At 39.6% G+C, this 27,391-nt stretch overlaps 1 protein-coding gene across 2 annotated transcripts; it reads left to right on the top strand.

Annotated features, from left to right (window-relative positions):
* Positions 1-27,033, top strand: herc3 (HECT and RLD domain containing E3 ubiquitin protein ligase 3). Of its 2 annotated transcripts, XM_030727445.1 has the most exons (25): positions 1-85; positions 1,817-2,167; positions 4,031-4,190; positions 5,058-5,134; positions 6,203-6,424; positions 7,670-7,761; positions 8,145-8,275; positions 8,868-9,019; positions 9,541-9,614; positions 10,300-10,424; positions 10,581-10,640; positions 12,752-12,863; positions 14,092-14,281; positions 15,229-15,392; positions 15,556-15,669; positions 15,938-15,961; positions 16,054-16,152; positions 16,310-16,480; positions 16,587-16,730; positions 18,279-18,445; positions 20,116-20,182; positions 20,629-20,711; positions 22,657-22,840; positions 24,394-24,496; positions 25,959-26,167. In XM_030727445.1, exons 2-25 carry the CDS (start codon positions 1,945-1,947, stop codon positions 26,165-26,167), a joined length of 3,147 nt encoding a protein of 1,048 aa, XP_030583305.1. In that variant the 5' UTR covers positions 1-85; positions 1,817-1,944. The 2 variants fall into 2 exon arrangements, with proteins under 2 accessions (XP_030583305.1, XP_030583313.1); XM_030727453.1 differs by lacking the exon at positions 1-85 and having other exon boundaries at positions 1,945-2,167; positions 25,959-27,033.
* The last annotated feature ends 358 nt before the right edge of the window (positions 27,034-27,391 follow it).

Below are 27,391 nucleotides of genomic sequence, written 5' to 3'. Positions count from 1 at the left end.
CGTAGGCAGCTGTGGCACTTCCTCGTTTGTTTTCTGGGCTGATGAACCGAAACCAGACGCCCAAATTCAGAATGCATCTGTCCAGGTAAACACCCTTTTTGAATTTTGCACTCCCCGGCTTCATTACAGCGCTGCTGTGCTTACGCTGCATTCGTCGCATCACCAGCGGGGCTCTGTTTTTAGCTACAGGACTGACAGCCAGCGCTGCTTTAGCCTGCGAAGGTTAGTTAGCTGTTAACGGCTCACACGGTTTGTGTGGGTCATCAGACTCGCTAACAAACTTACTCAGGTAACGTCAGGGGGGTCATATAGCTACTGCTGCAGCCTGTGTTTATAATGTATACACCACACGGGTCAGAAAGCTAACCTAACTTAACGAACGTGTCCTTATAAATGATAAAGCTGCCGCTGACACTTCAAATACAGCTAAACATACAGCTAAACGTCATTCACACTGAGCTACCAGTGTTAGATAATATTGATAGCCCACGGGTAACAAACGGGAGCCTCATTAAAACCAGCACTGGTACGTTATAGCTGCCTAATCGAAGTTATAATTATCACTAATATTCTATTTAGTGTATACTAACTGCGATAAGGATGCTCAACTTGGTCTTTTTGTCCATTTCCTATATTTTGCTGTACCCTCAGGGAATATAGTGCTGTGTAATACAAGTGCCCACCTGTTTTCACCATGGCTATAGTGCTGGGTTTTTTTTGTTTTTTTTTTAAGTAAAGAGGTGATTCAGCATATTGTTTTTGGAGAGTTGTAATACAGCTTATGAGTTATAATTGTAATAGTATTACTGATATTACTAATAACAGGTATTTATATAGCACCTATCACAGTCACGAATTACAATGTAAACAGTGGAAAAATATCACATTTAAAAATCTTATATTTGTGTACACGGTAAGGTAAAGAACCAATAAAAACAAATAAATTAGAATTGTTAGTCTGCTCTTGTTATTTTAAAGGCGTTTCAGCAAGTTTCAGATTGACTAAGCACTGTTGCCTCACAGCAAGAAGGTCCTAGGTTCGAATCCACTTTGGCCGGGCCCTTTGTGTGTTTTATGTTCTCCCCCTGTTTGTGTGGGTACTCTGGTTTCCTCCCAAAGCCAAAAGACATACACTTCCTGGTGTTAGGTCAATTGGTGATTCTACATTGCCAGTAGTTGTGAGCGTGAATGGTTGTCTGTCTCTCTGTGTTAGCCCTGTGACAGGCTGGTGACCCGGCTCACGCCCTATGTACAGCTGGCATAGGCTCCAGCTCCCACAGTGACTCCGAAAAGGATAAGTAGAAGAAGATGGTTGGATGTTTTATATTAAATAAACAGATAAATAAATATTATCTAATATCTAATACAACAACCCTAGATGATTGTTGTATTACATGTCATTAGTTTTTAGCTAAGTTTAAAATAAAATTTAAGTGCAGGTAATTGCACAACAATTATTCTTAAAGTTTTCCGTCATCTGTACTCTCTTTATGCCCTGTTTGTTTATACCCTGCCTTTCTCTTTTGTTTATCTTGTGGCTAATTCAGTTGGCAACATGCATGTACTGCGAGAGGATGGACATTAGGGTGGGGCTGCTTGAAGCTGCTTAAGCCAGGATTACACTGGCAGGGTTTATTTAAATACACTGCCTGTTCCTCTGTCATCGTGCTTACATCATCCTTACACACATCCACACCAACCTCCTAACTCTTCATTACTTCCTAATTGAAATACTGTCAAGATTCACATATGGACCACAGTAATTCACTACCAATGAAGAAAGATGACTTAATCGCACTGGTTTTGTTTCTTCTAGGGTTGGAATTTACATGAAGAGGCGAAAGCGGGGCTCCTCTCGAGCTTGATCATTATTGTCTTCCTCCATCTGGCCGTCACTCTCTTTGCCTCTTCACATTGGTGCTCATTTCCTCTCCCTTCACCAACATGCTGTGCTGGGGGAATGCCAAGGACGGGCAGTTGGGTATTGGTGTGGAGAAGAACCCTGTGTTTGAGCCGAGGAACTGTCATTTGTTCAGTGGCAGGGGACTGAAAGAGGTCGCCTGTGGAGGCCGGCACTCTGTGTTTCTTATGCATGATGGCAGTGTGTACACATGTGGCTCTAACAGCTGTGGACAGCTGGGCCATGACAAAGCAGGCGCTTCCCCAGGTAAGCTCTAAATTGGAAACACCAGATTCACCAGCCTCAGGGTTGGTAACGGATTGCACCACCCTGATGAATTTCTTATTTGGTGTGGAAAGTTAGCAAATATGTTTGAGCATGTGCCTAAATTCGGCCTGATTTGTTTATGTCCATGTTTGGCTGCAGTGGCAAGAGGTGGGTTAATGGTCTAATAACAATGTTGCCTTTTATTCTGCTTGGCTACTATAATGGGGTTATGCATGAGAAATATATGGTTATTATTTTACATTTTTGACATTTAAATATAAGTGTTAATAAATTAAAATAGTTAGGGATGCATTGATGGTGGAATTCTAGGCTGTTACTGATGTTTGACTGATATTTGCACATAACCAGGGTCAAAATAGGTCTTTAATGGGTGATTAGGTACATAAACAAGATTGGTCTGCACATAGTTACTTAATTCAAAGTCTGTGCATTTCCAGTTTTTTTTTTCCAGCCATTTAAAGTAATAAACCATAATGTATTTTAAGCTGGAGTAAATTAAACTCCACTTAAAAAAAAAAAAGACAAAATCACAGTCCTGGTTATTCTTCTTTGGTGTGAGGCCAAATGCTCTTTAGTGGACACGAACAATAACTGGAGGAAATATGAAGGAGAACCCCTGATAATCACCCCTTTAATCACAAAGACATTGCAACTACCAGTAATTGTGGTAGTTAGTAATAGTAGTGAGAGAATCTTATAAAAGAAATGTTCAGTATACCATCTGAAATTCCAGGTAACTCCACCTTTAGATAAAACTGAAGCAGCTTTTTGAACATGCAGTGAAATATCTTTTGCAAGTCTTAGCAGGTCCAGTGGCTGCTGTGTTTTTAGATCTGCTGTGGAAGCAGGGTGACAGAGGATCTGAAATACACACACATTCATATAACAGTAGCATGTTTTATTTCACGACATAAGTGTATTTTATATAGCTGCTATCGGGCGTCGTAAAGTGAGTTTGACATGAAACCAAGAGGATTCCTGTTTCCACGTTTTAGACATTTTTCCCAGAAGCGTAGCAGGCATGATGGGTCTGTGTTAGTATCATGTGGGTTGAAGTTTGTTCTGCATGTTCTTTGTTTTGGCATGTGGGTGAACCCATAACAGTACTAAACAAAAACATGAATTACTGGATCTTGAAAAAATACACAGGCCTATTTGAAGCATGTCCATCCACACCTTTAATTGGAGAAATACTGCATAGATGCTGAGATGCTATCTCGCACATTGCATTAGCATCTGGACTTGCTTGGCATAATTATATTTTGGGTAGAAAGCCTTCATCATTTTATGTTTACGTGATTTTTATCTTTTTAACAAGCCTAAGAAAATGTTGGCTGTTGATTAAATGCTTTGCAATCATCCTGTAGTCATCGCTCACTTGAAACCACATTATCAACTATATTGTGTGTTTTCAATTTGTCTAAGCCAGCAGCCAGTAGCCTTCATTTAACCTGGTCCTTAGCAGAAAGCCACACAAGAAAATAGTGCACCAACTGCACAGTCTCTCCCACACACATCCTCTTTACATGTGCTTCAATACATTTCGCAGTGCAGCCAAAAACTATTTTCAAAAGAAATGTGTATATTATACATTTCTTGGATCTAATGTGCTATTACATACAATTTATACCTGTTTTCTTTTTTAGGATTAGGCTGTGAAAATATTGGCAAAGATTACCTGGCTTGGATCTATAAATGCCCTCTACTTGAACTGATCAGATAATAAATAGCATGCAGTTTCAATTATTTAGCCTTATAATTGATCAACAAATGGGTTTAAGTGTCATATATTGAGAATAATAATGAAAGGACTTCTGCTATAGAGATCTCATCTCTTCACAGATCTTGTTGCTGCTCTGGATACCCAGAAGATTATGATGGTGTCGTGCGGTTGGGCTCATTCGATGGCAGTGAATGAGCAGGGTCAAGTGTTTGCCTGGGGAGCTGGTGATGGGGGACAGCTTGGCCTGGGGACCGCAGAGGCGGCTGTTCGAATCCCAAGGTGACTGCGGAGTTTACAGGAAGAAGCTTTCAATCTGGCAGCACAGGAATACACATAACAGTAGCCAAACTTACAGTACTTACAAAGCAATCTAGCACCTGCTTGTATTTCTGGCAGTTACCCCTGCTAAGCATGTCCATTAAGGCTCCAGGCATGGAGAGGTTTATCAGAGTCCATTTGAAAACACTTGGTCATAGACTTCCCGTAACTCTTTCTCATGCAAATACTGGGAAAATGCAAAATAGAAAATAGGTTTTACAGTATTAACTGGTTTGGAAACAGTTTTCTGGAATAAGCACTTAGTACCCTGACAAACAGTTTCATTTGTAATGTACATTTTACTGAAAGTTAAGAAAGCAGATAAAAAAAAAGATTATATAATAAGATGGGTATCAGAAATATATTTATAGCTATATACGCACAAAATCATGGGGAAAAAGGGAAAAATATGCAGACACCTTCATTGTGTCTGTGTAGATTCTCAGTCATCCAGGTCATAGTAGTCTCTGGAGCTTGAAAAAGACACCGTCATTGTTAAGGGCAACAGTCTATTGATAAGTCAGACTGACTGACCTTTATAGATACTGGAAGTGAAACAGCCCCATGTAAACATATATTGAGGGAGGTTGTTTAATAGTCATTACTTAGTAAATTTCTTTAAGTTCTGAGATTTTTATGCAGCTGCCTTTCATAGACATCAGGTTTGAAGTCTTTACATTTATTTAGAAATTATTTGGAATTATTCTGTGACTACCAAATAAATCCTAAATGGAGGTCATCCCAAGCTTTTGATGCATCATTCACTTAATGAGAAACATTTTGAATGTTTATTTTTGGCTTAATGTTTTTTTTTCCTGTTTATCCTAGATTGCTCAAACGACTGTGTGACCATCACATCTCCCAAGTAATGTGCGGGAATCAGCACTGCATCGCACTTTCTAGAGGTGTGAAAAACAGTCTCTTCATAGCATCCCAGCACTGTTCATGATCTGAATCTTGGATCCCAACTGTGTTCATGTCCAGCTAAAATGCATGGCATAAGAAACCTCTTAAATTCACCTCAGATAGACTGCGTCTTACCATGTAAATTTTTAGCTCATCCGGCATACAGTATTGGTCAGATTTTAGTGAAACTTGCACAGATTTGATCACCTGATGGGTCTTCAGCCAAATTGTGCACAAGCTCAGGATCACATTTGTCATTTTACAGGAAATCACCTGGCAGTAACGGGCAGTTGTTGTGGCCCATGAGCTTCTTGTTTGATAGATAATAAGAAATTAGGCTAATTCACCCTGACAAAAGCCTTATGTCAGAATGCACTGGTGAAACAAGTTCTCCAGGTAGGTAGCTTGTGTTGATGAGTTTTTTGTTAGTTTGTTTTTTCTGACATAGTTCTGTGTTACTTTAAGACTATAGATGGGTGGTGAAGAAGTGAGGGTGTGTCTTTAACATTGGAACAACGAAGTGTCAGCTTTCACCGTCAGGGTTAGCCCTGCTCAGACTTGAGGCATAATATTTTCATCAGAAGCCCGGGTGAGGGGAAATGTTTGGAGGGGAGGAGAGCCTAAAGAAAGATGCTGTTGCATTATGGGTTATTGAAGTGAGTGTTTTTATCTGAAGAAAATTGGATCAAATATTGAACCACATCTTCTTGGGGGAAAAACACCCACAGCTTTGTATTTTGTAACAGTTATTATTACTTATTTTTTGTAAAATTATGGATTCTAACAGCATAGTCAAGTCTGTGGTTGATCTGTCAGTCTGGAAGGTAATTTTTTTTTTTTCCAAATATGTTTTGGTGTAAGCTTTGAGTTGATTTAAGTTGAGGTATAAAATGAAAAGGTTTGGTGTCATTGATGTTTTGGCAGTATATCCATATGCGCTGTAATGATGCCCACACCCTGCAACAGATCTAAATACAGACACATGGCAAAAGAAATATTTGGCCTGTATTTTTTGTTTATTATTGGTGTTGATGTAAGCAGGAATAGATGTGCATTTTTCCTCTCAGATGGCCAGCTGTTCACATGGGGCCAGAACACCAGCGGGCAACTGGGGTTGGGGAAAGGAGAGCCCAGCAAGCTGTTCCCTCATCCTTTAAAGTCTCTAGCAGGAATTCCTTTGGCACAGATAACTGCAGGAGGAGACCACAGTTTTGCCCTCTCATTGTCTGGAGCTGTATTTGGCTGGGGCAAAAACAGAGCTGGACAACTCGGCCTTAATGATAAACAAGGTAATAATCAGCTGATTGGAAAGAACGCCCAGACTGTTTTATGATATAATAGAGCATGTAAAGCTTCATGCAAATTCTATCTATCTTTATGTAAAGTTGCATGCCACATTTTTGTAAAAGTATTTTTCACAGGACTCCATATAGTACTGGGAAAAAACTAAGTACACCTTTACTTTTTGATAATATTTAAGAGGGTAAGTAGCAGCCAGGTTCTGTTAATCAAATGCAGTTGATTAATTGATCATCAGAAAGTGTGAGCACCTCTATCAAAACAGAAGTTTTGGCAATTTGCTGCTTTGGAGTATTCAGATGTGTGTTAACACAGCTGCAGGAGCCAGGAGCTACCTGTGAGACTCTACAGACTTAGCATGAACATGGCAGCACAGTTTGGGTTTTCTAAGTTACATCTGAGCAGATCACAAGATTTCTGGAACAATTTCCTTTGGACAGATGAGACCAAATTGGAGATGTTTGGTTATAATGCACACCCACATGTTTGGAAAAAAACAGGCACAGCAGCACAAACACCTCATACCAGCTGTCAAGCACGGTGGTGGAGGGGTTATGATTTGGGCTTGTCTTGCAGTCATTGAGTTGACCGTGAACTCCTCACCGAGGCGATCACATATACAAACACATTCTAGAGTCCAATGTGAGGCCATCTGTCTGACAGCTAAAGTTTGGCCCGAATTGGGTCATGTGAGAGGACAGTGTTACCAAGCACAGCAGAAAACCTGCAACAGAATGGCTGAAAAAGAAAAGAAAAAAGGTTGCAATGGCTCAGTCAAGATCCAGACCTCAACCCGAGTGATAAAGTCATACAGAAAATGATTACTTCAAGTTATTGCTGATAAATGTGATGCTACAAGAAATTGAATCATGGGTTTTATTCAGTTTTGCACATGACTGCAAAGAGTCATGTGAAAACTTTCATTTTCACTTTCGTATTCACAGAAGTAAAGAGACTGGCCTTAGTTTACTGACAGGATGTTATGAGAGTCTGTCGAACAATGGTAGCTTACTTGGCCACAGTAAAAATATTTTAGGCAGTTAGAGGTGGCTATTTTGGATAAGAGATCTGTTTGTAACATTTCATGGAAATGATCCTCAATATTAAATAATTCAGTTAATGATATTTACTAACCTGTTGAGTTGCCACTACGATGCTAAATTAGAATGCAGAAGTTCATGTGTTTCCCAGAATCTTGGTAATTTGTGTAATTTGTGTGTTGTTGCCTTCCTCAGATCGTGCCGTCCCATGCCACATCAAATTTTTGAGATCTCAAAAAGTTGTTTACATCAGCTGTGGAGATGAACATACAGCAGCCCTGACAAAGGTATTTTTTTTTTTTTTAAAACTGTTGAGTTTCACCGCTTAGAGATTTACACATGCTTTACAAATGCATCTATAAAAGTTCCCATTTCTAGTAACATATAACCAGATATTAAATAGGCGTGTATTGGTAGAGTGTACTTGATCAGCCACCAGGAATCTGGTGCGACAGTGTTGTATTATTAACCCAACACCCTGTTATTACAGATAAAAACTAAGTCTTATTCCAGCCACAGTGCCTAACCCTTTCAAATCCTAATGTACCGCCTCACATCTGTGCCATAAATGTGGTCCTTAAAAAGTATATTTTACTGTGAAGCTATGAAGAAAGTCTTCCTCTAAAATAACATGGAAAAAGTCATTCGGTGTTTTTGCTGTCTCTGGAAGGATGGTGGCTTGTTTACGTTTGGTGATGGCTCGTGGGGTCAGCTGGGTCATGGCTCCACCAATAGTGAACTTTTACCTAGGCGAGTGCTGGAGCTCATGGGTACTGAGGTGTCCCAAATCACCTGTGGCAGGTACTGTCCCTGCTAAACCCACACAGGATTTTTGTTGATTATACCTGTACAATCTCATGCAAACCAATACAACAGCTCTGCTGTAAAGTCTGTGTTTATGAAGCTTAAACTTTGTTGTGACTCTGTCAGAAATCTGCAGTTTTAGCCCTGTTGTACGCTGAATTTTTTTTTAGCATTTTCTCCACACCTGATGGGAAAGGAATATTGAAAACACTTCTAGAAATCACCTTGTCCTTTAAATGTTAATGATTCAGCTGTGACTGTTTTGCCTCCAGCCACAGACATTTGTTGGATCATTTACTCATTTATTTCCTGTCCACTTAACTATTAGAATAAAAATTCCCCAGAAAATCTGAATTTAAAAAAGTAATGTAAAATAGTAGAAACAGTGTGTGGAAATCAGCATTGCATTGCAGTAAAATAGTGATTTAAAAAAAAATTGCTGCTGCAAAAACAGCTGAAAATGTAAGATCACAGAGATATAAGGTACGTTTCATAACTGTAATGGTTATGTTATGCTGTAAACATGTAACTAAGAAACTGGTGAATTTATTTTTGAGTTTCTTCATAGCTTGTTTTGTCCTTTTGCCAGGCACCACACGTTGGCGTTCGTGCCTTCCTCTGGCATGGTATATGCGTTTGGTTGTAACAGCCATGGCCAGCTGGGCACAGGAATACTGGGAGATGCCAGAAGCCCATTTCCTGTCAAGGCCAGTTTCCTGACTGGAAATTTCCATAGAAGAGGTAAACGGAGGACTTGCCGATTAGTCCCTATATTCTTGTAACTGGAGGCTTTTTAAAAATGCCTCATTCCCACTGCTCAGTTGTTCCCTTTTTGTTAGACATGTTCCCTGTTTGCATTGTTACCTTTACTGGTAGCTGCAGTGGAAATACAGACAGGAAGTAGGCTGTACTCACTGTTGGCAAAACAATCACAAGGATAGTTCATCCAAAGCAGTCCTTATTTCCACAGCAGTTTCATCTGTTGGACTTACCAAAAATCACCCTGCAATCTGATTATATTGTAGTCTTGTGGGTGTGAGTCACAGGAGGGATTTTTTTATTACTGGAAGAACGCTTCTATGAAGCACATCAAATTGAATTTTTGAGCCATTGTTATATTTTTATCATTTATCTGTATTGTCAAGGTCAGGAATCATTTCAGGCAGATGTGATTATTTATATATATATATATATATATATATTTCTCTGTTATTAAATGTCCAGTGTGTCTTTTTTTTTCCTTCTTCTTTGTTTTCAAATAGAATCAAAACAGTATACGGTGATGAAAATCATCTGCGGCGGAGACCATAGTTTCTTATTGTATTCCAATGAGCAGGTATGTGATTTCTTAATGATTATGACCAAAATACCACATTTTAAAAATATATACCTGTAATTTTACCATTTTATTGTGTGAATTTGCATGAATTGCTATATGCTTTGTCATTTCTTCATCTTAAAAATATGGTGAAAAATGCAATGCAACAACTAAAAGTAAAGTTTCTGACTAAGTCAGAGATAGGGTATACTGTCACAGTCATCAGAGACTGAAAATGATCAAATTTAAGGTATAAATGAAGGTTGTCTGTAAACTAGGTGCTGTATAATTCTAAACAATCACATCCAAAAATTGCAACTTAGGAGTTTTCCTTAGGAGCAGTAGGAGTTTTATGACTGCGTTATATAGGCTCAGTGTTTCACCACAAGGTGGCATTAATGTCTAAGCATTAACAGTTCAGTTAAAGGAACGTTATGTATGTGGAGCATTTATCTGGGAAAAAATTAAAATTTCAAACAGACTGTCAGGTATGTACCCTGATAAAGATGTAAAGCATTCAGCCTCAGCCACAAACCCAGGCAAAACATTTTAACCTCAGGCGTGGCCTCTTTACTTTGTCTTTGCAGAGGAAAGTGACACAGCCCAGACTGAACTGTGCCACAGTCTCTGCAAAGGGCCAAAGCAAACACTCTTCCACGTTTGTTACAGTGCTGTTATGTGTCCTCTGTCTTCCCCTCTGCAGAGCTCTGTCCCTCCAGAAGACTTCAGAGTGATTAATATTAGCAAAAGCCTCTCACCAATCAATTATGAAAGTTTAAATTCGTGGAGGTTGAAACTGATGTACAGCACAGACTCTAGCGCCACAAAGTAAGTCAACGATAAAAATGTATCGCGGCAAATATATTAGATTATAAGAGATACTGTATAATCCAATATGAGTGGTTTACATGAGCTTAATTCACTTTAATCAGTGAAAAGTCTCCCTGTATTACATTTTCATTGTAATGTGTGTTTTGTTTACAGTGACGTCATAGTTCAGCTGTCTTCGACGGCGTGCTGGAATGCCAGTTTCTTGGACCAAAGGTACACAGACTTCACCTGTAACAACACCCCATGGTCTTCATGTTGCCCAGCTACCATCGTAAAATGCTGCTAGATTGAGAGTATTAGTGAATCTACATAAACAGTATATTTTTTCTTCAGAAAAAACACTTTTTTTCTCAAGTATTATATATATTTTGCTACTTTTACTTAAGCAGGATTTTAAGTGGGACTTGTAATTGAGAATTTTCACCTTTATTTTGACAAAGAAATAGAAGACAGTGGTGACCTTGGGAAAAAAATGTTAAAAAGATATACCCCAAATTATGAACTATAAAGAATCAGTATTATTAAGTAATTAAACATGCTCAAATTCCTATGTCAGTAATGTAAGAATTAATCAAGGTTCTCCAGATGAACCTTCAAGTTGTCTGTTATGAGCAGATATTTTGTTCTTTACTCTCCGTCACTGGCTGTATTATTATTAGAAAAAGTGTTTGATTTCTACAGATTGAAAATGTAATCCTGAACTAAACTAGACAAACAGAGCCTATTTAAGATGGTTAGTAGAATTATGTGCTGTACGTGTGCCACGTCTGGATCTCTACTGTGCTGAGCCAAAAATAGCATAGCACATGCTCAGGATCTTTGGCCTTGGTTCAGGCAGGTGACAGATGGCACAAACTGCAGTAGCGCTGGACATCAAAATTGCAGTTTTCTGCTGGATTTTGCTACTGAAACTCTTCCAGTATTTTAGCACAAAGAAGGTCGATACAGTCCTTAACAAGGGCAAAAAAAAAAAAAAAATCTTTTTTTGCATTTTTAAAACAAACAAACACACAAACAAACAAAAAAAAAATCAGTAGGCGTTTTATTAGTGCAGATTCATCACAGAGTAACTCCCTAGCTGTTCAGGTGTGTACCATGAAATGAAATAAAGTAAAGAAATGCATAATGAAACAACTGTAAACTGATTGGCAACCTCACACGATGTACTTCCTTTATCAAATACCTGCAAGTCAATACACGTCATCATACCAAGTAGAATGGGCTGATTGTCAGGCCTGGGAAAGATGCTATCTGTTTGGTTAGTGAGTCCATCAACCTGTGTGTTGACGTCATGACATATGTAGGACAAACTCATGAGCAGATGCTTATCACATCTTCGGAATGAGCTGTGGAGGTCAACCGGGTGAAAAAAAAAACAGCCTCTGCATAAACATGCAGAAAAATGAATGCTTAAAAAACTGAAATGCCCCAGGAGGCAATAAAAGTATCTCCACTATAAAGAAAGTAGTGCATGTGTAATACAGGATGGGACTCTTACTAATTGATTGAATAAATGGAAATAACTGTTAGTTGCTGCCTTAATCAATAATATGACAATTGCACCTACAAAAATATAGTAATGGAATCTGTATTTGTATCTCCCTTTATTAGGTACAGCTGTGGGATTTGCTGCACTTGTTCAGAGCGCATGCATGCACAGGATATGCAGCCTTTTTTCATTGTATTAGCATCATATTTGGGAGCCAAAACTGCTCAGAGGGTGCTTTAAGCTGAGTTCTCATAATTTAATGGGTCATTGCTGTGACTCAGCACAACCGCTGTACCATCTGCAGCAGTGTTTTCTGTTTGGCAAACAATCTCCACAGGATCACATCTGATCTGTGTTTGTGTCATGACTGAGTGCTGTAAATAGTTCCCATTAGGGATGCACTGTTGTTATCAGTCAATATTTTCCACGTTGTGCCTATAGACAAATAAAATGGCATTTACAGATGGCTAAATCTTTAATGTTCAGTGTTCATATGTTGAAGGTTGTTTAAGGCGTGGGTGTGTTTATCAGCTAGTGCTTACTCTCCTCAGCTCCCAGGCAGAAGAAGAGATCTGCTTAGGGATTGACTTAAATACATTTAGGACGTGTGTATACTTAACCATTTCTTATATTGCAATGAGTATTATTCCACCTACTTACAGGTGACTTACAGCTGACCTGCTGCATAACAGGCTGGAACAGACCTGTGTTTAATCCAAAGCAACATGTGCCTTTACATCAAAGCTTTACCACAAATTTCCTGAATATGAGCTCTGTTTTTATCCTTTCAGTGTTCACTGAGATGTCAGTCATATCCTTGTCTGCTTTCTCTCAGTGATGATATTCATTTCAAAACCAACCCAAAGATCCCAGGCATCGATCTCAACTCTGTCAGAATGCTGTTTGAGACTCTCAGCAAACCGGCCTTCTCTGAGCTTATGGAGCAGGTACGGGATAATTGAGTAACATTTTTATTTTCTCTTCTAACCTTCAAACCCAGTTTGCTGTATCCCTGCAAGGACTTTCTTTATCTGACCAAAAGCACGAAAAAAAGAAAACAATATACAAGTTTTGGTTTATACTTGGATTACCTAATAATCAACTACTGTTTAAACTTTTACAAATGAAAAGTAAAGTGGTTTCACAAGTAATGAAACGCACCTTTATTTAGTTCAGCACACATGTGGGCTTTTTTCCCTTTTCGCAGTCACACTTCAGTCAGTCAGATCATATGATGTTGGCATGTTTAAGCCACGGTAATCGCTATTTTTGTATTAATGATTGGTCAGTGTGTAATGTGAAAGATGCCACTTGCTGGTAGTGAATGTCTCACGTATCTCACAGTCCTGCATTTGGGAGGGCGGGACAGAGGCCAACAGACAAAGCTGATGAGAGCTGTGAAACGTTTAGCAGCTAAAGTGGCAGACAGTTTTATCTCAGGAGCTGAAGAAGCAGAAAGCAGGGCTAAGAGGAGAGTGAATATTGGAGTTAGTTCATTGAGTGGGCGCAAACAAAGTTCTACATGAATCACTGTGCTTCTAGATCTCAATGTTGCTGTTGAAAATCAGTCGCTCACTCCAAATTTAAAACCTCTCGATACGTATTTGGGAGACTAAATTCTGTCCTTTTGAGAGAAAGTGATATCGCTGAATGTGATAGAAAGTGATTTTTGATCTGTTCTTTGAAGCCAAAATGTCAAAAAAAACATTTGCATGAAATGCAACAATTCCTGTAGCCATTCGTTTGGGAGGGGGGGGGGGGGGGGGGGGGGGGGTGAAAGATGGGTTTGTTTTGAAAGTACATGAAGTTCTGCCACAGATCCATGGTACAAAATGCAGAAGTGAATCATGCCTCTAACATTGGCTCACTAATGTTATGTTTAGGACTGAAGTGGCCTCAGTGTGATTGATGCAGACTGAGGCCACTTTCCCCAGCCACTAAAAGCCTCTTGCAAAATTTAGCGGCTGACATTTTCGCCCCTGCTGCCTCATGCAGCCATAAAAAATATCCCATCACATTTAGCTTTTAAATGTGCAGTAAAAAAAAAAAGAATGAACAGTAGATCCAAATAACTCCCTCCCTGTATTGTGTTTCTAACAACAAATGTTGTTTCTCTGAGCTGTGTAACTAAAAGTATAAACACACTGTCTGATGTGTGTGTTCTCTCTTGTTTAGGCCACCAAGAGTTTTGAGAGCCTGCTGATCCCTCAGCTGCCGCGCTCCCCTCCTGATGTCGAGGCCATGAGGATCTACCTCATCTTGTCAGAGTATCCGGCCCTGCAGGACTCCCAAAACTACGTCCGCCTCACGATACCCCTAGCTATGGCTATTCTCCGGCTAGATGCCAACCCCAGCAAAGTATTGGGTATCATATTTGCATGCACGCACTGAACCCCCCCCCCCCCCCCCCCCCCCCCCATTTGAGTCATTGACTTCGGAAGATAGCTAAGGCACAGCCATCAAGCTCAGCAATTCTTTGCTATGTCACACCATGTTACTCTTTAGAATATGTCAGTATCCTTGTCCGTATCTGTGCTCCATATGCTTTGTCAGCTAGAGATTAAAAAAAAACCACACTAGTGTTTCACAGCATCTTCAAACAGTAGAGTCTGACTGTTCTGGATTTTTGCAGTCACTATTGATGTTTGAGAAAACATCAGTAAAGGTCAGTTAGCAGCTTGTCCAGAAGTTCAGTCTTCACCCTGCAACAAGCCAAACCCATTTTGATAACATTTCAAAGACATCCATGGTGTTGCAGAAATAGAAGTTTATTACCTCTGCACAGCTGGTTGATCGCTACATGAAGTGAATCCCAGATTTATATTTTTGGAAAAATTTGCACTTTCCACTAATTTTGTAAAGGTTTATCAGGGAGGAGGGATTCGTTTGCAGTTTCAAAATCTAATACAATACAAAGAGTGTGGAGCTTGTGTTTTTTTTTTTTTTTTTTTTTTGTTTTGTTTTGTTTTGTTTTTTCACATGTGCAGAAACCAAATGCGAATTATTCATGTGTGACACTTCTACAACACAAACCTACACTCACCTGCCACTTCACTCCTTGGACTGTGACTGGCTAGTAAAATATTTCTGTTATTTACCATTATTAAACATTTCCATGGTTGAACAGGTGTAATGAAGTGGCTGTGAGTCTATTTAAACCCAACAACAACAACATTGTTATTGTGTGGTTGCTGAAATACTGATACATCATGGAAGAAACTGCCAACCACAGTGCCATTTGTGTTCACAGTAAAATACCATGTTTTGTTCGGTTGAGGTAATTTATTTTCATCGCCTTTTCTGTCTCCGCAGACAACTGGTGGTGTTTTGTGGACGGCAGTGTGTTCACCAGAATGGTCGACATGTACAAGAGCATTGTTGTCTTTATGCTAACAGGAGGCAAGACGCTGCTCGTACCCATGTTCTATGAGAACTATTTTCTTGCCACTCTTAGACTGCTGGAGAAGCTCCACAAGGTATCCACAAATGACACTTGTTATTCTCAGTTGTGCTTGTTCGACAATACAATCTGAGGAGAAAATGTTTGTGTCCTGCTCAGATGGTTCTTTGTAATCTGTTGTCTGCTGTGTACTGTGACATTTCCTGGACTTCAGCCAGGTGTTTGTTCCATGTTACCAGGTAAACTTAAAGGCACAACATGTGGAGTACAACCGCTTTTATATCCCTGACATCACCAGCCTTGTGGACATCCAGGAAGACTACCTCAAATGGTTTCTGAATAAAGCTGAGATTGTGAGTACTGAGTTTGTTTTTGTATGACAGCTCCTGATTTTACACACACTTTTCATTAGGGATAGGTAGGCTCAGTGTGGAGTTGTTTCTGAACACCCGTGCAAGGCATGTGTGTGTTTGCCGGCTCTGTTTGTTCGTTCTAGTTAACCCTTCGTTTCACACACAAGCCTTGGACACTGGACGTTTATAAATTTTACTACAGTGCTGCTTTCAAAAGATTTTTTTTCCAAGTCTGGTCAGATGACTTTTCTTTCTTTCTGATTTTTAGAAAATGGGATCATCCCCTTCACAGGTAATTGAATTAAAGAGTCAAGTGTTAAGCATAATAGATAAATGTGATTCATTTTAATGGTTTAATAAGCATTAGTCCTGTCTTCCCTGCAGAGTGACTTTCCCTCAGTGAACCTATGTGCCTACCCGTTCATACTGAACGCAAAAGCCAAGACAACCATGCTGCAAACCGATGCTGAACTGCAAATGCAGGTACCTGCTGCTGACGGACGTATTTGTGTTCCATGCAGTGACACTAATATTGATGGCATTTAATCTGTTAAAACAGCACGTTTTTTTAATTGTTCTCAGTTAATGTGAGTTGTTTTCATCCGTTTCTCTCCCTCCTCAACCTGTGATCATTACCAAGATGGCAGTAAGCGGTGCAAATCTACACAATGTCTTTATGCTGCTCACACTGGAACCCCATCTCGCTAGGAACCCTTACTTGGTGCTCCATGTGCGCAGGAGCCATTTAGTAAGCGACACACTACGTGAGCTCACCATGTACTCTGATGTGGACCTCAAGAAACCACTCAAAGTAAGAGGCTACCTTCAACAGAGGTGTAACTTCAGTTAAGCAAAAATATGTTTTTGCTTTTCTCTAAACTTTGTCACTCTTCTCATCTGCTTCTTCCTCCTTCCAGGTGATCTTTGATGGAGAGGAGGCCATAGACGCAGGCGGCGTAACTAAAGAGTTCTTCCTGCTGCTGTTGAAGGAGCTGATGGATCCTGTGTATGGGATGTTCACTCATTACAAAGAGTCCAACCTGCTCTGGTTTTCAGATAAAGTGAGTTTCCTCAGTTGATCATGAGAGGACAGTGGAATTAGTATGTTATACTATTTATTGAGTATTTTTTTTTTTAATATAATTAAGTCTGTTTTTAGCATATTACCTTAACATATTACATAAAGGAGAGTCACACTACTGCAGACAGTTAAACACGATAAACACGTTGCTCTAGATGCTGTTTTGTCTGATGCAAATTGGAGACTTCATCTATGGAGATGATTGTCCAGAAGAGCAATGATACTGAATCTGGAGGTGAGACTGACATTCAAGACTGTTAAAAATCAGAGACAGATTATTTATTTTTAGTTTTTGGGTAACTTGGATGAACACGTCACTGTTTTAAATTATTTTGAAGGTGGAAAAAAAAAAATCTGTTAGTTCCTAAAGCACAACAGTGTGAGCTCCCTAAATCCATGCTTGCAGGTATTACTGCATTTCAGTCACAAAGCTGAAAACTCCATTTAGTAGTCTGCTTTCTTTTCTACTTCTGGAACAAAAAAAAGAAAAATGCTGTCTCCACACTAAAACATATTTGGACTTGCTGACAATAAGTGGCCTGTGTTGCTGGTTTTCTCTCTGAATCTGTGCGCAGCAGCTCAGCTGTTCTCTGGGAATAAAAGCGTTTAGGCTAATAATGATATTGTGAGATCTCAGTGACGTCAGAAAAGAAAGAAGATTTGAGTAATTAGTGAACCTACTGTTGCTGTGCTGTGTGTAAATTGTACTCAGCCCCCTCTTTAGGTTTGAAGCCTCTTGTGCATTTGTCTGCTGTTCAGTAAAGTCAGAGAAAATGAGATTGGGCTCCAGCCTAATTTACACTTTGCAGATATTGTCCCTTTTTGGCATATGTAGAATGGACATGCTGTATTCCATGTATTGCTCAAAAGGAACAGTCAATGCTTTAATAAATCCACTGACCTTTTCCTTTTGGTTCGAAGCATTTTAGCTTTGTTTTGTTTTGTTTTTTTTGTACTAAGTAGCAGTCTGCCTATAATAGATTATCACAATATGAGCTGGCAGCAGCTCTGTTGCTGTGTTCTCCAGGAAGAGCAGTTTTTTCTGAAGTTATACATAGACACTGTAGGTCAGTGGGAACATTCAGGTTTACTAAACACTCACCTCTATAAGAGAGCATGTCCCTCAGACTTGACTGTCATACCGACTGAGCTGGGAAACAAAATATTATCAGCTCTGTTTCAGTCAGTCTCCTCTCCATCATTCAAGTTAAGGTTGACCCCCCCCCGAGTAGCATTTAGTCAGAGTTGGAATAGGCCAACATACGGAACTCACTAATAATAGCATAGTTACCCCTAAGCTCTGATACCTCATAATTAAGAAGCAAAGTACCTTTTTTTATATTTAAATAGTGCTGCAAATGTGAATTTACTGCTGCCATACCATATAATGTTTATCAGCTCGTGGGATGTGAGAAATTATCGAATTATGTTGAGCCAGCTGACACCGTGCCACTAAAGAATCTGCTCAGATTTCAGCCAAGTGTTAAGAAAGGCAACAGCAAAATAATTACCTTGCATGCATCTCCAGTGTTTTGTAGAGCAGAACTGGTTTCACCTGATCGGGATCATCTGCGGTCTGGCCATCTATAATGCTACAGTGGTGGACCTCCACTTCCCCCTGGCTCTTTACAAGAAGCTGCTTGAGGTATCACCCACACTGGAGGACTTCAAAGAGCTCTCACCCACTGAAGCCAGGTAAACATTGTATCCCACCACTCTGACAGTGACCTTGAATATTATTCCTTTAGACAGATGTTTGCCTTTGTCAATTTAGGATTAAGATGTCAAATCTGCAGACATCCTGTGTGCCACTTGTTTACATAACCAGCATTTTTCTTTTCAGTGTAGCATTGAAATTGTTTGCCACTTCATTGAATTTAGAGCAGGAAGGGTCAGCATTTCAGTTGAGCCTGATTGGCTCCAGCCGCCTATTGATTTTGTGATTATCCTCTGAATGTGATTACAAATCCCCATAAGTGAGGGCTGCACAGCCTGTTGTTGTTGAGACGAAACTATGTTAAAGGACACTATATCTTAAAACACTTATTGTTGTTATTATTTTGACTTGTCTTTTTGAGCAGTTCAGCTTCAATAGACTAAAAGCAGCCCAGTGGCGACATCACACAGATAAGAAACAGACACCAGCTCTACTTTCTCATTAAGATTGTTTGACGTTTTCTTTGTACTGTGACCTCAGCCGAGTAGCTCGGGTCAAATTGCAAAACAATAATAATATATCCCCATTGACTAATTAGTATTTCCTTTGGCAGCCCATTTGTCCTTCCTGTTATTGCTGGTTAAACATCTAGCATTTTCTTTGCAGGAAAACTAACACAACACTCCCTGTGAGTCATTTCCTATTATTAATAATTCACCTCTAATCTGACAGAGGCTGTATTCCCAGTTTGATCTGTGGAGCTACAAGACCAGCACAGCTGATCCCTGGTTTTCAGTGTGAAAGTCAAACATGGACAGAATTTAACAAAACATACAAATTGAATTAAACATAAGTACTCTATATTGCCAAAAGTATTTGCTTGTCTGCCTTCACGTGTATCTGAATTTGAGTGACATCCCATTCTTAATCCATAGGGTTTAATAGGATGTCGGTCCACCTTTTGCAGCAATAACAGCTTCAACTCTTCTGGGAAGGCTTTCCACAAGGTTTAGGAGTCTGTGTATGGGAATTTTGGACCATTCTTCCAGAAGTCACTCCAGAGAACACGTCTCCACCACTCTTGAGTCCAGTGGTGGCACGTTTTACACCACTGCTTCTGACACTTTGCATTGCACTTGGTGATATAAGGCTTGGATGCAGCTGCTCAGCCATGGGAACCCATTCTCTACACACTGTTCTTGAGCTAATCTGAAGGCCACATGAAGTTTGGAGAAAGTTGGCAATCTCTGTTTACTATGAGCCTCAACATCCACTGACCCGCTCTGTGATTTTATGTGGCCTACTACTTCATGGCTGAGTTGCTGTTGTTCCCAATCGCTTCCACTTTGTTATAATTGGTTTTATACACCTGTGGCCAAGGAAGTGATTGGAGCACCTAAATTTAGTTATTTGGATGGGTGAGTGAATACTTTTGACAACATAGTGTATAACACCACAGAACTGCAGGTGTCAGCAGTGTCTCTAACGCTGCATGTGTAATACAGGAGCTATTTATTCTTTGAAAGTTTCAAATACGTTTTTCACAAATCCCAGTTTCTCTAAGAAAAAATCAACGCCTTGGCGTTGGCGTCGGTGTCTGCTTTTGTTTGTTTTGTTTCTGTCTGCTGATCAGTTTGTGTTTTCCCTGCTTTCACGATCACCTGTTGAGACTGTTGGTTTTTATTAACTGATGTCTGTGTTTCTGCAGAAGTTTACAACAACTTTTAGACTATGAAGGAAGTGATGTGGAGGAGACATTTCTTCTCAACTTTGCTGTGAGTGTAACTTTTCATCTGTTGATTTTATGTCACGTAAATGAAGAGATCTGGTAATATTCTTCATTTTATTTATTGTTAACATGCTAACATAGAACAGATTTCTCAAAATGTGACAGAGTAACCCATGACCATTCACTCCTATTTAATGTGTCCATTAAGTCAACCTTTGATTGACTGAAAATGAAGTAAAGCGCGCATGTTCAGTGAAGGTTGGTTGTGAAGGTCTGTGATACAGAAGAAGAGCCCAAAACAGTCCTTGGCTGAACAGTCAGATTGTTCTGGGAGATTTAGGTGAGGGCTGGTTTTGGTCTTTGCACAGGAAAAAAACTGGAGTGTCACCAGATTTATTCTTTAACTAAAACATGCTGAATAAGCTTGTGCACTTCTACAATGTGAAAAAAAACCTCCACATTGAGTCTATTTGTTGTTTTTCACATATTAAGATCACCAGGGAGAACTATGGGATGACAGAAGTGAAGGAGCTGATTCCTGGAGGAGAGAGCGTCACTGTGGACACAACCAACAGGTTTGACAGCTCAACAAATCAAATAGATGCACACTGAGAATTTAAGCCGACTTTTCAGCAGATTAGATTAAAGTTGATCAAGTTTTCAGTGTTTTAATGCTCTGCATCCTGTCCTCTCTGAAGGGAGAAGAGATGACCGTGAGATTTATTTCTTTTTTCCAACACTGAGATTAAAATGCGCTCATAGAGCTGGCAGCTTGTGTCCCATTGTTGGAACTGAAGGCCACGATCTCTGTTGAACACAGACACATTTTTTTTTTTTTGTCACTCACACTGTGTTTTTGCTCTTCATTTCTAACTGCTGTCCTCGTGCCAGTGGCACTGATTACAGCATTTTGTGATGAGTCCTCAGAGAGAGTGTTTTGGGGTGGGCGGTGTCAGCATGTCTAGCTGCTGGTGCTGAACAGATGGCGAGAGCAGCAGTAACACAAATTGTTTCTCCAAAATCTCCTCGACACTCAGATATAGAACTATAATGAGGAATAATAGATGAAAACCGGTGTGGTGTACAAACTGCATTTCATACCACTTGATACTGAAGGTTATTTTATCAGACAGATGATTCCCGGCTTTGTTTTTTGTATTTTTTATTTTTTTTTGTGCTAGACAGAGTGTTTGTGTTTGCAGGGCTTTGTGACCTCTGTGGGTGTGACTTGCTTTGTTGAGAAGGCTGTCTGAGCCCTGTATTTATTAGCTTTTTGATGTGAAGCACTTGTGTGTGTGCATGTGTGTGTGCTGGTTTCCTATATGAGCAGACCTTGTTTATTTCTCTCAATAGAACAATATTTCAGGTGTATCTTGCACCTTTTGTTGGTACTTTCCCTGTTTGAACAGGGTTTTGCGGCAGCAGCTGCTGCACCGAGTCCTCGCCTTCTAAATAAAATGACAGCTTTACTTTCTGTGTGTGTGATCAGGGAAAGAGTCTCTTTTTTAATTTTATTTTATTCTGAGTGATTGGTAGAGGATTGTGCTTTCCAGAATGTTTGCGTTAAATTGACCTTTGAACCATTGTTGTCTGATTTACTTGGAAATTTTAGGGAAAATTGTATTGTTATGCACTGAAATCCAAAGTCTGCAAAAATATGCCATGTTTAACTTTGAGTGACTGCAGCTATATGCGTATTTTTTCATTCTAATTCATAATTTTAAACTTTTTGCACATGGGATAAAGCTTAACATGCTCCTGCATTTACTTAGAAAAATATACCATGTGCAGAAGTCATGAATATCTCCTGCCTTCATATTTCTTCCTGTTCAATAAACTCATGGATGTCTGTCATTTACTGTAGTGCAGTAGTTGCTCAGCCCAAACCAAAGGAGCTTTCCAGTGGTTGCTCAAATTTAAAAATAATGTTGAAGCTGCACATTTCTCTCCCACAGTACAGTAATTTTACTTTTATGCGTTCATTCCAGCATCTAAACCAAGCTGTAGAAGTTTTAGTTTTACTAAAATAGATAAATGGTAGGAACGCTGTTTCAATTTTAAGTCTTTCAGATGATTTATTCAGCAGTTTGTGTCCTCCTTCTGTAGTTCAGCTTGGCACAGTGAAAACAAAACTGTTTTTAGTATTTACACATATATTGACGCGCTCACAGGTGGATCCAGCACAGCTGAAGAGATTAGAGATTTAATCTACCTAAGCAACTTCTGCGGTAAGACCTCACTGAGATGTAAACAAAATCAGAGCAGGCTGGATGAAGAGGATGTTGATGAACTCCAGTTAGTCTGCAAAAAAAAAAAAAAAGAAGAAGCTTTGAACCAACCGCTGAAATAATGTGAACACACTCAGTTTCAGACACAATGAGGCAGGAAGAGAGTGTTTATACTCCCACTTTGACATCTGAATGAATGTGCTCCTTTTCTGCTGTTCAGAATCGATTATCTGCATGTTTACTGAACCTGTTTGTGCACGTGTGTGTGAGCATATGTGTGCGTGTGTTTCAGGAAGGAGTTTGTGGAGGCCTACCTGCGCTACGTGTTCTCAGACTCTGTGGGCGAGCAGTACTCTGCTTTCTCCTCCGGCTTCCTGAAGGTGTGTGGTGGTGAGATTCTGTCTCTGTTCCAGCCCTCCGAGCTGATGGCCATGGTGGTCGGCAACAACAACTACAACTGGGAGGAGATGGAGAAGGTCAGTGTGCGGTTTAAACATCTGCACGCCGACGGTTCTGACTGACTTTCCTGCTCGGGGTCAGCAAAGCTTCTCTTCACTGTGTGTGTTTTTAATTATTTATAGTTTTACAAGTATGTGTAAATCTCATAGCTGGATTAAAATCACTGTAAGTGGAAATCTTTAATCCCCTGCAGCGCAAATGTTTGCAAACTTGTAGCTGTATATGTGAATGGAAAGTTAATGTTTGCATATTCTACATCTGGAAAGTCAGCCACAGTAGCCACCTCAATGACACAGTGGAGAACAGAAACACAAGTCACGTTATGCTTACTTTCACTGGAAAGATTTGTTCAGCAGTTGCTTTATTTATTTTTTAAATTAAAGTCCCTCCCCTTGAGCACAGCAAACAGTTATGTAGTTTTTTGCGTGGTGTTTATATAAGCAGGGAACTGCCTTACTCAGATTAACCACAGCAAACATGCCTGTGGCTCTGTGAGGCTGTGCTGTGGCACATTGGTGCTTCAAGCTAAGTACCAACCTCAGCGAATGGTAGCTAATGTTTGGTACGTATTGTCTCATTTTAGATTGGCATGGTAGCATGCTGACTTTCCTACTTTATGTGTGAGTCGTCCTCAGACATTACCTGAAACTGTCACCTCAGGGGTGCTGCATGGTACCGAAAAGTTTCATTATAGGTGTTTAACCCTTTAGTAAGAAGAGAAAGCTCTTTTCACTGGTGTAAATCACAGGTTTGTGTATGAAGCCATACTGGCTAACCACATTTAAGCAAAACAGGTACAGAATCTCTTGTAATAGGTTGTTTGTCCTATTATTATTATTATTATTATTATTATTATGTCATAGCTGTTGTTTCTTCACATCACATTGATAGATTTTGTTCATTTTTTGAATGTTTCAACTGTTTTCAACCGAAGAATTTTATGTATTGCACCTTTTAGTGGCAAAATAATTAAACATGTATTATGTTAAATAGTCATTAGTAGACATAAATAGTCATAAATCAGCATAAATTCAACTTTGGACTTGATTCTGAACCTGCTGGAGCTAAAGCGGAGAAAACTGTGGATGAATCAGAGGTTTTCTGAAAGGCTCGTTTTCATGCATTGCGTGTAATTCTTGCCAGATGTTGCAAAGATGCACGTCCGTGTCTTCTAAATATCCAACCAAACAACTGTTTTAGAAACTCCGCTCATGTGAGTTATTATGACATTTGGCTTACTTTGCAGCTCTAGCTCTGATCGTAAATGGTAGGCTGTTGGAACAGTTTCACATATTTTGCTGATGACTTTAACTCTTGACTCTTGTTCAGAGGTCCCTGTTGTACAGATTACAACATCTGCACAACAGATTGTCAGATGTCAAAAATGGGAAACTGATTTTCTTTTTTTAGGGCAGTAGTTGTAGAAATCACACAGAAATCACACGTCTCTGAGGACTTTATTTCCTGACTGATAATGAACTAATTTGTTTTCCACAAATACACAAATTGTTTACTGATGGTGAAACGAGTAAAGGCTTTTAATCTCAAAATCTCTTTTCTCTTTCTGCAGAATGCTGTTTATAAAGGGGAGTACACCCCCACTCATCCAACAGTCAGATTGTTCTGGGAGGTTTTCCATGAGTTCCCTCTGGAAAAGAAGAAGCAGTTCTTGTGTAAGCCTTTAATTGCCTCCTTACTTTTTCTGTGTGGCAGTTTAATTCTCTCACATTTTGCAGTGCGACAATTTGCAGGTCATGAGAATCCAGTGCTGTGAAAAAGTATTTGACCCCTTCCTGATTTCTTAGTTTTTTTAATATTTGTTAGGCTTACATGTTTCAGATCATCAAACAATTTAACATTTTAACATTTAATATTAGACAGAGATAAACAGAGTAAATACAAAATGCAGTTTTCATATGATGATTTCATTTGTTAATGGAAAAAAGCTATCCAAACCTACCTGGCCCCATGTGAAAAAATAATGGCCCCCTAAACCTAATAACTGGTTGTGCCACCCTTGGCTGCAAGAACTGCAATCAAGTGTTTAGGAGTTGAAATGGTTGCTTTGAAGACAGGGAACAAGACTGTGATGACTTGCTGTCTTCAAAGCAACTTTGTTGCATCAAGGTGGTGATAAAGCAGCAAAAAATGCAGTCAGTCTGCTATCATTTAGCAATTGAATGGGGTCAAGTTGGCAATTATAAGCAATCTGTGTGTGATGATACATCAATTAATTGTGATAAATCGGCGAAAGTCACAACTCTGTTGCTGTCTATGTACACAGAGATTCATGTTAAACAGACACTGACATTAACTACATTATGTTGCCAAAATTATTCACTCAACCATCCAAATCAATGAATTCAGGTGTTCCAATCACTTCCATGGCCACATGTGTATAAAACCAAGCATCTAGGCATGCAGACTGTTTCTACAAACATTTGTGAATGAATGGGTCGCTCTCAGGAGCTCAGTAAATTCCAGTATGGTAGCATGAAAGGATGCCACCTGTGCAACAAGTCTAGTTGTACAATTTCCTCGCTAGTAAATATTCCACAGTCAACTGTTAGTGGTACTATAACAAAGTGGAAGTGATTGGGAATTTCACACCTATATTTCTTAAAGTATAAGAGTTCTGCCGGCAGGTTTCTTTATTATAAAAGCATTTCTTTGTAATGTGGGGGGAAAAAAAAAAACAATGGGTATAGTTTTAAGGGTTCAGCCCACTTAAGGTTAAAGTTGATGTAAAGTGAGTTTCACACTTCTGGAACTAGATGTTAATCATTTGAAATCTAATACGATTTAACTCATCTTTTTTGACCAACAGTGGAAGTGTCTGATAGTAAACTGCATTTTCTGATATGATGAACATACAAATACACCTTTGTCTCCCTCTCTACACACACAGAGTGGAACAGGTAGCCAAGAACAGCTTTTAGCGATAACATGAGAACCGTAGCAATATCCTCTCCAAGTTTGAGGTGGATCAGATTAACAGTTGTCTAGAAGGACAAAGAGCAGATTTATTAATAAGCTCCAGAAACACCATCCTTGTGTCTGAACATTTGACACAGCCCAGTGAAGTGTGCTTCACTGGGTTATTTTACCTCTGTTCTTTGTGTCTCCTGCCTGCAGTGTTCCTGACTGGTAGCGACCGCATTCCCATCCACGGCATGGAGAGCCTGCGTATCATCATCCAGTCTACCACAGCAGAGGAGCACTACCTGCCAGTGGCCCACACCTGCTACAACCTGCTGGACATGCCCCGCTACCAGACCAAAGAGATCCTGCGCCGCCGCCTCACTCAGGCCGTGGAGCAGTACGAGGGCTTCAGCCTGGTCTGAGGTGACCCCTGAGGAGACTTAACGCACTTTAACAGCAATACACCCCCATGTGAGTGTAAATGGGCAATTTTGGGGCATGGGAGGGTCACTCTGTTTATATATGGTCAAACAAGATTGTTTAGCATCTTGAATCTTAAAGGTCTATGTATGCATATGCAGAGTATTATTGCTTTTATTGCTTTGGGCAAAGTTCCTCAGCCTTCCAGGACCATTTGGAGGAGATTTGAATGGCTGATACACAAAAACCAACACGGAAATTAACCAAAAATAGCACATGGACTAAAATGTGCAAAATGACCCCGGGATTATGAAAACTTTGGGACCTAAAACCAGGGCCGGAGAAGGTTGAGAAACTCAGGCTTTTGGATGTTGGCATTGTTTTAATTTATTTTTTTTTGTTTGCAAAGCTGTGTATTTTATATTCCTTAAATTCTATTTTTCACCATTAAAGAGTTATGTTATTACCTTGAGACAATATATTGCTTTTTGTTACTTTTAATTTATTAAATAGAGTGGTTATTTTTGACAAAATTAACATGTATATATGTATGTAAATAGCACTTTGAATATAATCTTCACCCGTGAGATTGGGAGGAGTGTTAGTCCCGCTGATCCTTTTAAATCTGGCACCAGCATGTCCTCTCTGCCTGATTTGGAAAGAGGACAAACGAGTCTGGCAGATAGAAGGGTGCAGAGTGAAACGTGCTGAATATTGTTTGCAATCCTTCGTTCTGTTTTAGCTGTGGATCACAGAGCAGCTGATTTTGTTCTTGAACCTGCATTCAACAGTGTTGCCTTCTACAGCAAAACCTACTGTACGGACACAAAGTGGATTTTTAGTGGATGTTGTCTGTGTGCATGTTCCCGAGTGAAAGCAAAAACCAGATTGTTGTTTAACAGGTGACATGTAATTATTCGCTTTCTTGCAGAAAGGTAGGAAATTAATTTTCTTTCCCCTGTCAGTTAAATGTGAATTTAATTCAATTTTAATTACAAATTTATTTGTATAGCCCCAAATCACAGCAGTTGCTTCAAGGTGTAAAGACCCTACAATAATTACAGAGAAAACCCAACAGTCAAAACGACCCCCTATGAGCAAGTACTTGGTGACAGTAGAAAGGAAAAACTCCCTTTTGACAGGAAGAAACCTCCAGCAGAACCAGGCTCAGGGAGGGACAGCCATCAGCCTCCACAAATATGAAGCTTCAGTCAGCAGCCGATTAG

The sequence above is a fragment of the Archocentrus centrarchus genome, chromosome 1, assembly GCF_007364275.1.
Source record: "Archocentrus centrarchus isolate MPI-CPG fArcCen1 chromosome 1, fArcCen1, whole genome shotgun sequence".
Lineage (NCBI taxonomy): Eukaryota > Metazoa > Chordata > Actinopteri > Cichliformes > Cichlidae > Archocentrus > Archocentrus centrarchus.
The sequence above is the reverse complement of the archived record's forward strand: the minus strand, read 5'-3'. Positions and strand labels throughout refer to the sequence as shown.

Bases quoted from the DNA above. Each gene is read 5' to 3' on its own strand.
- herc3 (XM_030727453.1), top strand. From the start codon at position 1,945: ATGCTGTGCTGGGGGAATGCCAAGGACGGGCAGTTGGGTATTGGTGTG. The intron at 8,276-8,867 runs GTACTGTCCCTG...TCCTTTTGCCAG, and splicing joins TCCCAAATCACCTGTGGCAG to GCACCACACGTTGGCGTTCG. The intron at 20,712-22,656 runs GTTTGACAGCTC...CGTGTGTTTCAG, and splicing joins ACTGTGGACACAACCAACAG to GAAGGAGTTTGTGGAGGCCT.